Below are 9541 nucleotides of genomic sequence, written 5' to 3' on the forward strand. Positions count from 1 at the left end.
AACAGCAGGTCGAGGCTGCGGTGGCCGGGAGCGGCCACTGCACTCCAGTCTAGGCAACAGAGTGAGACTCCAAATCAAAAAAAAAAAAAAAAAAAAAAAAATGGGTAGAGGACCTGATGTATATGATTTGCATTCTGCACCAAAAAAATCACCCAGCCGGGCTCAGTGGCTCAGCCTGTAATCCCGCGTCTTTGGGAGGCTGAGGTGAGTGGATTGCCTGAGCCCATGGGTTCGAGACCTGCCTGGGCAGGCGAGACCTCATCTCTACAATAAAATCAAAAAATTAGCCAGGCGTGGTAACGCACACCTGTAATTCCAGCTACTCGGAAGGCTGAGGCGGAAGGATCGCCGGAGCCCAGTAGGTCGAGGCACTCCAGTCTGGGCGACAGTGAGACTCCAACTCAAAAAAAAAAAAAAAAAAGATCACCTGAATTTTTAACGAGAAGAAAATATTTCCTACCATTAGGACTAAAAGAAAATTATAGGTGATGTTATTACCTATACTCCTATATAAATATATCAAGATGTTTTTGTGCTTGTCTCATAAAATATTTCTTCTAGAGGGAAGCTATCACCGTGTTAGAGCTGAATTTCCTACATATTATTCATAGGGAACTAAAGCCTTTCCATGGCACAGTTTTCCCAGAGGTAACACCTAGATAAGATGGGATGATGAGTATCCATTGGTCTTCGAGGGGAATATCTCACTCAAATAGGTAGTTCTTCAGTTATAATTCACTGGCAGAACCTCGGAGAGCAGAAGTCTCTGATTCTCCACAGCTTTTGCTGTGATCTCAGGGTTTGTGGGCTCGTTCCCCAACTCAGCACCATCTCTTTCTCTGCTCTTCAATTTATAAAGTCGTTATATCTCCTTTTTCTGACCCAAATTATGTATCCTTGGTATAAACATTTAAAACAATATAAAAAAGGTAAAAATTATGAGATGAAAGGGCTTTGAACTTCCTCCTTCCTCTTGGAATGTCTGGATTAATAATTAGTGATGTTTAGATTTTTCACCATCTGGAAATTACGGATTGTGTATTGTTTTCCAAATGTAAATTCTCAGCTTTTCTTGGTTGCTGTCTTGTTTTCCCAAAACCATTTGTTGAAAATTTTATTTATTAGAAATACTGTATTTACCGTTTATTAAAGTCCCTTTTGTGATCTTTGTACTTTTCTGTGTTCCTGATGTGTCTGACTCTTTTTTGCTAAAGACAGAATTTTACATTATTTTTTTTCTCAAAAGGCCTGATGTAGAACTGGGCACATGGTTTTGCATACCGTAGTGGAAATGGTGAGAATGATCACCTCGGCCTGAACGAGGATGTACTGTTGTAGGGTCCAGTCTCATTTGAGGACGTGGCTGTGAATTTCACCTGGGAGGAGTGGCAGCACCTGGACCCTGCACAGAGGACCCTGTACAGGGACGTGATGCTGGAGAACTATAGCCACCTGGTCACAGTGGGTAAGGACAGCTTCCCCAAATGACTCCAAGCCATCCAACCCAGCACTTCTTCCCTCTCATTGGGGGTGCTTCTGACATATGTAATGACTTAGTGTTCTCTTGCCCACCTCTAGTGGAAGGTCATTGCTTTGCAATGGCCACCTGGGCAACTTTTTATACAATCCTGAAACTGCACTTTTTCTTCCTTTTACAGTGTAGTCAACACAATTCCTCCATGATTTCTCTCTAATAGGGGGTCCAGTTTCCAAACCAGATGTCATCTCCAAGTTGGAACAAGGAGGAGAGCCATGGATCATAATGAGAGACAGACCAAATTGGATCTATCCAGGTGCAAATGTGGCAGACGGAGATAAGGGCAGTGAAAGCTCTGTTGTTTTATTTTGTTTTTAACTGGCTGGTGGCTGAGGCGTAAATCTCCACCCAGACTATATCTCCTATTCCTTCATGCTCCCATGCTGAACCTAGTAGGCATTCCACAACTAATTCATTAACAGCGAGCCAGGTACAGAAGAGATGTTTATTATTTATCCACTCAACAATCATAAATTTAGCAGTGCGTTTCTAAAAGAAAGTCAAAGGTAGTAGAGGCAAATGCCTTTCAGGAACATGGGTTGTACATGGAAAGGCAAGTCATCAAAATTCATGCTTATCTAAAATTACATAGTTGCTGTTTTAGGAATTCAGAGAAAAATATAATCTAAAGAGATGAGACAGAATTCATGAAGGCAATTTCCAGAGCATGTAGCAGCTGCTCTGGATCATATCTTCAGTGTGGGTTAAGCAGAAAGAGCAGGCTATAGGCAAGCTCTGGAAAGGAGATCATGTACACAGCCTTGAGAATCAGCATGGCTTTTCTGGCAGAAATTCGCTAGGCTTACTTGGCTTTAATATGAGATATTTATTGGGGATAGTGGAATGTAAGCTTGGATATAGCGTGGATGCAGAGAGTTGATGTTTTCTTAGCCATACTGCCTCAGTCCATGTGCCTTGCTATTAAGGAGCACTTGAGGCTGGGTAATTTATGAAGAGAAGAGATTTGTTTGGCTCACAGTTCTGCAGACTGTACAAGAGCATGGTGTCAGCATCTGTTTCTGGTGAAACCTCAGGAAGCTTCCATTCATGGCAGATGGCAGAGAGAAGCATCACACAGAGAGGGAGGCAAGGGAGGTGCTGGGCTCTTGTTAACAATCAGCTCACTCAAGAGCTAAAAGAGCAAGAACTCGCTCCTGACTGCAAGAACTGCCCCAAACCATTCAGCAGAAATCCTCCCCCATGGCTCAATCACCTCCCACTAAGCTCTACCTCCAACACTGGGGATCACACTTCAGCACGAGATTTGGAGGGGTCAGCAATCCAAACTATATTACACACCCTGACTTTTTGTTATCTTCTTAACAGCTTTGAGATATGACTCACATGCCATACAATTCACCCATCAAAAGTAAACAATAAAGTAGTTTTTAGTATATTCACAGATGTGTGCAATCATCACCATAGTCAATTTTAGAATGTTTTCATTACCTCAGGTAGAAAGCCTGTACCTGTTAGCTGTCACCCCTCTGTTCACCTTTCCCATATCCCCTAATCTACTGCTATATTGATCCTTTGGCAATATGCTTTGAAATGTTCCTCTTGGTTTCTAATAATATTTGTTGTCTTGAGGTTATATTAAGGTTATATTAATATACCTGCTCCAGCTCTTTTATGCTTACAGTCTGCATGGTATCTTTTCCTATCATTTTATTTTCAACCTGTTTGTCTTTGAATTTAAAGTGAGTGTCTTTTAGACAACATGTAATTGGTTCTTACTGTTTCTCCAGTCTACAGTTTCTGTCTTCTGATTGGAATATTATTGCATTCCTATTTAATATCATTATTGATTTGATTTGATTTGATCTGATTTATGCTGTCCATTTTACCTTTTGTTTAGTTTCTTTTTTGGTCTCTCTTCTTTATTGGACTTCTTTTGTATTAAAACAATATTTTTTGGTATATTATTTTAAGTCCTGTTGAATTTTTAGCAATAGTTTTAGATATGTGTTTATCTGGAAATGTCTTTTGTTTATGTGTGTGAGAGGAGTATTAATCTGGGAATTACAATATGATCTTAATTTCTTACAACCTATTTCAAGTTAATACCGACAGTTTTCCTCTTGTAAAATATAGTAAAATTTATAGTAATATAGTAAAATTTTGCACAAGCATAGCTCCATTCTCCTCCCTCTCCAACCATACTGTGCTGCTTTGTTATTTTGTTCTAAAATCTTATATATATGTCATAAATTTGACAATAAAATAATGTTATATTTGCTTTAAAAAGTCTTTTAAATAAATTAGAAAGAAAAAGAAAACTTTGCATATTCAAATACTTCATATTTGCTCACTTCTCAGTCTGTTTTCTGCTGTTATAACAGGCTGGCTAATTTACAAAGAACAGAAATTTATTTGGCACATGATTCTGGAGGCTGGGAAGTTCAAGGACATGACTCTGCAAGGTCCTTCATGCTGTTAGGCAGAAGGCAGAAGAGCAAGAGTGCCTGAGAGAGAGAGGGAAAGGAGGCTGAACTCATCCTTTTATCAGGAACACTCCTCACTCCCAAGATTACATCAGTAATTCATTCATGAGGACAGAGCCCTCACAACTTAATCACCTTTTGAAGGTCCCACTTGTCAACACTGGTGCATTAGGGCTCATGTATTTGAACATATGAACTTTAAGGGACATTCAAACCAGAGCACACACATCTTTTTTGAAATTTAATTTCCTGTGTATTGAGTTACCACTGGCCTTCAGCCAGATAATAGTTCTCTTCTGCTAGCAACATATTTTTGTTCATCTGGAAATGTCTTCATTTTACCATCATTTTTAAAGGAAGATTTCATTGAATATAGAATTCTTGGTTGACAAGTTATTTGTTTTTGACACTTTTGTTATTCCAGTGCTTTCTGGCCTCCATTTTTTTCCTTGAAAAGTCAACTGAAAATTCTATGATTTTTTTATGCATGATATGTCATTTTTGTCTTGTGCTTTCAAGATTTTCTCTGTCTTTATTTTTCAGCAGCTTATTTATGATGGGTCTAGTTGTCTAGGTATCCTACCTGTGGTTTGGTGAGTTTCTTGGATCTGTAAGTTAATGTTTACTACCAAATCTGGTAATATTTTGAACACTATTTCTTCATACTTTTTCTGCCTTTATCCCATCTTTCTGGCATTCAAATTACACATACTCTGGAATGATTAATATTATGTTACAGTATCTGATATTCTGTATATTTTTCTTAAATTTTGCTGTTGTTGTCTTTGGATTAGATCACTTCTGGTGATATTCAAGTTTACTGATTCTGATTTTGCCATCTGCTTTCTCATATCTACCAATGAGCTCATCTGGTGAAATTTTCATTTCAACCTTAGAATTTCCATTTAGTTCTTTTACTTTTTAAATTTATTGTTAACTTTACATAAAATAAAGTTTACTCTTTCTTTACATTTTGACTATGGGCATAGAGTCATTTAAATATTATCACAATCATGATATAGAACAGTTACATTACTCTTAAAATTTCCTGTTTACTCTTTTGGTATTTTTGTATATATATTTTCTCTTTTGAAATAATCTATTTGTTTACTTGTTCATTAGTTTATTTTTCTTTAAGTATGTGAATATGTTTACAACAGCTTATTTGAAGTCTTTATTTACTAAATCCAACATCTGCACCCACTTGGAGCATCTCTATGGATTAATTTTGCTCCTGAATATGGGTTACATTTTCTGCTTCTTTCTGTGTCTCGTAATTTTTGGTTGGAAACTCTATGTTATATATAAATGGTGTACTGTTTCTGGATTCTTCTTGTTCTTCTGACAGTGGTTGTTTTTATTTTAGGATAATTAACTTACTTGGACTCAACTATGACATCTCTTTTCCCCACAATGTGCCAATGCTGATGCCTCTGCTTACTTTTTAATACATTTGTTTTACTTTGTTAATCCTGGCCTCCTCTGAGACTCCTTTACACCTGCATAAAATAAGGAAGACCTAGCAAATTGGAAAGAGGTTATATTAGACATCTAAAGCCAGTAAAGCTTCCACACATTGATGCCTAAGTTATATGTGGATTGGAATGCTACAAAGGGTTAACAAGTTTGCAAGTCTCCCTAGATTTTTATCACTGCTGGACTTTCTAGGGTCTTCTTGCATAAATGTTTTAGCAACTAGGTAGGGATATAAGATTTTGTTATTTCTTTCTTTTTCTTTTTTTTTTGGTCAGGATCTCACTCTGTCACTCAGGTTAGCAAAATTACAGCTCACCACAACCTCCAACTTTTGGGCTCAAGCAATGCTCCTGTCTCAGCCTCCCAATTAGCTGGGGCTACAAGTGTATGCCACCATGCCTGGCTAATTTTTTTTTTTTTGTAGAGACAGTGTCTCACTATGTTGCCTGGAATGGTCTCAAACTCTTGAGCTCAAGCAGTCCTCCCACCTCAGCTACCCAAAGTGCTGGGATATTAGGTGTGAGCCACTACATCCAGCCTTAGTTCAGTTTTTTAAATGACCCTTTTGCTTCCAAATTCTTGTTAAATATTTAGCTGCTCTACTATCAGTATCAAACTGAGTTTTCCACATCTCTCTTTGAATGCCACAAGAACTAGGGGTGGGAACTAGAAAAACTGTAGGAAAGAATGCCATAAACTCTACTTTCATGCCTAGTAAAATAGCGGCTTTTTTTCTTTCTTGAGTCAAAGCCTCATTCTTTTGCCCAGGCTGGTGTGCAGTGGCACATTCACAGCTACTGCAGCCTCAACCTGCTGGGCTCAGGCAATCCTTCCACTTCAGCCTTCCAAATATCTGGAAATACAGGCATGCGCCACAATGACTACCTAATTTTTTGATTTATTGTAGAGACAAGGTCTCACCAAGTTGCCCAGACTTGTCTCAAACCATGGACTCAGGCGATCCTCTCGTCTCTGCCTCCCAAAGTGCTGGGATTATAGGTGTGAGCCACCATGCCCAGCTGAAATAGCAACTTTTGGTGGATGAGTAAACACTTTCTAAATTGTGGCCTGCCCTTGTAGTTTTTCATTGTACTTATTTGGTTGTTTTAGAAATTATCTTATTCTGTTTTAAACTTGTTTTCTGAGGGGAAGTCTAGGACTACCACAAACCACCATTAGAAGTAAGTTTATTCACTTCATAAACGTTTATGTTTTGTTTTAAATGGCCTGACCCTCTTCCAACTAATTGTGCTCCTAGACTATCCTAGATCCTCTACTTGTTCTTTCTCTTGTGTCTTCTGTTAAATCTATTTTAATATCTGTTTTAATATATCTCTTTTTTTCCAGACAGAGAAAGTAGACTTGATACCCCTCAACTGGATAGATTTGGAGATGTCCTCTTTCATAAGGAGGTACTGAAAAGTATCCCAAGGGATTATTCAATATACTCCATCTGGCAAGGTAATGACCAACTGGAGAGAAATCAGGAAAACCAAGACAAACTTCTCAGGCAAGTCACAGTCATCAACAACAAAGCAGTTACTCAAGAGTCAGGCCATCCATTTAATACATTTGGAAAATTATTTCATGACTGCACAGACCTCAATACATCAAAAGTAAAACTGTACATATGTGATTCATTTGAAAAGAGCTTGAAGCCTAATATGAACCCATTCAGTTGTAATAGGTGTCATGCAAGAAAAAACACTGATGAGAATTTTAAATGTGGGAGAACACCTAGCTACCGATCTTTCTGCTCTATGCATGAAAACATTCATAAGGAAATGAAGCACTGTGAAAGCACTCAGTGTGGAAAGATTCTCAGCAATAAACAGTCTCTTATTCATTATGTGAACTTTGAAACTGGGGAGAAGACCTATGCATGTACTGAATGTGGAAAATCCTTTCTCAAGAAATCACAGCTTATTATACATCAAAGAATTCATACTGGAGAGAAACCTTATGGTTGTGGTGCATGTGGAAAAGCCTTCAGTGAGAAGTCACACCTCATTGTACATCAGAGAACTCATACCGGGGAGAAACCTTATGCATGTTCTGAATGTGGAAAAGCCTTCTCTCAGAAATCTTCCCTCATTATTCATCAGAGAGTTCACTCTGGGGAAAAACCATATGAGTGTAGTGAATGTGGGAAAACCTTCTCCCAGAAATCACCCCTAATTATACATCAGAGAATACATACTGGGGAAAAACCCTATGAATGTAATCAGTGTGGGAAGGCCTTCTCCCAAAAGTCACAGCTGATTATACATCACAGAGCTCACACTGGAGAGAAGCCATATGAGTGTGCCGAATGTGGGAAAGCCTTCTGTGAGAAGTCCCACCTTATTATACATAAAAGAATTCACACTGGTGAAAAGCCCTACAAATGCGCTCAGTGTGAGGAAGCATTCAGCAGGAAGTCAGAACTCATTATACACCAGATAATTCATACTGGGGAGAAACCCTATGAATGTACCGAATGTGGAAAGACATTCTCCCGGAAGTCACAGCTCATCATACATCAGAGAACACACACTGGGGAGAAACCCTACAAATGCAGTGAATGCGGAAAAGCCTTCTGTCAGCAGTCGCATCTCATTGGACACCAGAGAATTCACACAGGAGAAAAACCTTACGTATGTTCCGAATGTGGGAAAGCTTTCTCTCAGAAATCTCACCTCCCAGGGCATCAGCGCATTCATACAGGAGAGAAACCTTACATATGTGCTGAATGTGGAAAGGCCTTTTCCCAGAAGTCAGACCTTGTTGTACATCGGAGGATTCATACTGGGGAGAAACCCTATCGATGTGCTGTATGTGAGAAGGCCTTCATCCAGAAGTCACAACTCACTGTACATCAGAGAATTCATATAGTAATGAAACAATAGCAAACCACAGAAAAGCCTTCAGTATCATTTCAAGCCTTAATAGATACTGCAAAACCGATAGATTTGATGAGTTTTGGAACTACGTCTCTGTTGATAAAATTTTACATGTGAAATCATGCTCCTAATATATTTCATATTTAATCAAAGATAACAGAAAAGTCTTAGTATAGAAATGAATGGGGCTTTTTCACTATGGCATATAAAATTATTAAAGTGTGAAATGAATGATTAGCCTAACACAACATGTTACATATATAGTCTGTTTTGAATTACATGCTCCTGATTATACTACATAATAAGGATCAAACATAAGATATTGTTAATGTTAGCCTAGCATAATTTTGGTCATACAGTCATTCCCTATAGAGCATGTTAAGAAAGCTTGCCTCAAAAAATGCCAAGATCTAGAAATTGCATTTGAAGGAGGGGCTTGATATGTGCCCTAAAGATATATATAAAATTGTTCTTGTAGAAAGACAGAAATATGGGTTGATTAGGTTCAATAAATGTGGCTTTTTGTGTTTTTATGTTTTAAGAAAATAAGGTACCCTATTTGTGGATGGACCCGGGATCTTGGAATTCACTTATTACTCATTTCTCCTGTATACCACACCCTAATAGCAGCTTGGTGTGATGGAAAGACTTTGGTTCTAAGTCAGATGGCTTTGGGTTTCCCCAATTACTCTTTGCATATTTTTACTACAGATGTTACCACAAAGTACCACAAACTAGGTGACTTAGGACAGCAGAAAAGTGTTATAATTCTGGAGGCTAGAAGTTTAAAATCAAGGTGGCCTGTAGAGGGTCATGCTGCCTCTGAAGACACTAGAAAAGAATCTTTTCCAGGCCTTCCTTCTAGCTTCTAGGTAAATATAGTGCCACTTCTCAGAAGGTATTCAAGCCGTGGAGAAATAAAGGATTTAGGACACTGAGCTGCAACTGTAAGAGCTAGGGTAACTCACAGCTCAATAACAAGCTGCTAAGTTAGCAGTTTCTCAGAACTGGCTGGGCACAACAAGGGAGAAGGAGGAAGAGAAAGGTTTTGTTTTGTTTAAGGTAGGACTTTTTTTTTCTTTTTTTTTTTTTGAGTTGGAGTCTCACTCTGTTGCCCAGACTGGAGTGCAGTGGCCGCTCCCAGCCACCGCAGCCTCGACCTGCTGGGCTCTGGCGATCCTTCCGCCTCAACCTCCAAGTAG

At 38.7% G+C, this 9541-nt stretch overlaps 1 protein-coding gene across 3 annotated transcripts in view; it reads left to right on the forward strand.

Moving 5' to 3' along the window:
* LOC103266112 (zinc finger protein 300-like) overlaps positions 1–8835 on the forward strand; it is a 9640-nt gene extending 805 nt beyond the window's left edge. Inside the window, exons 2-4 of one of the 3 annotated variants that reach the window (XM_008063756.2) lie at positions 1339–1465; positions 1698–1820; positions 6805–8835. In XM_008063756.2, coding sequence (XP_008061947.1) covers positions 1339–1465; positions 1698–1820; positions 6805–8345 — 1791 coding nt within the window. In that variant the 3' untranslated portion in view covers positions 8346–8835. The remainder of the gene's footprint in view (positions 1–1338; positions 1466–1697; positions 1821–6804) is intronic. The other 2 variants (XM_021715351.1, XM_021715352.1) reach the window with 2 other exon arrangements.
* Positions 8836–9541: the final 706 nt, after the last annotated feature.

The sequence above is a fragment of the Carlito syrichta genome, unplaced genomic scaffold (assembly GCF_000164805.1).
Source record: "Carlito syrichta isolate Samal-C Ts95f unplaced genomic scaffold, Tarsius_syrichta-2.0.1 Scaffold307020, whole genome shotgun sequence".
Taxonomy (NCBI): domain Eukaryota; kingdom Metazoa; phylum Chordata; class Mammalia; order Primates; family Tarsiidae; genus Carlito; species Carlito syrichta.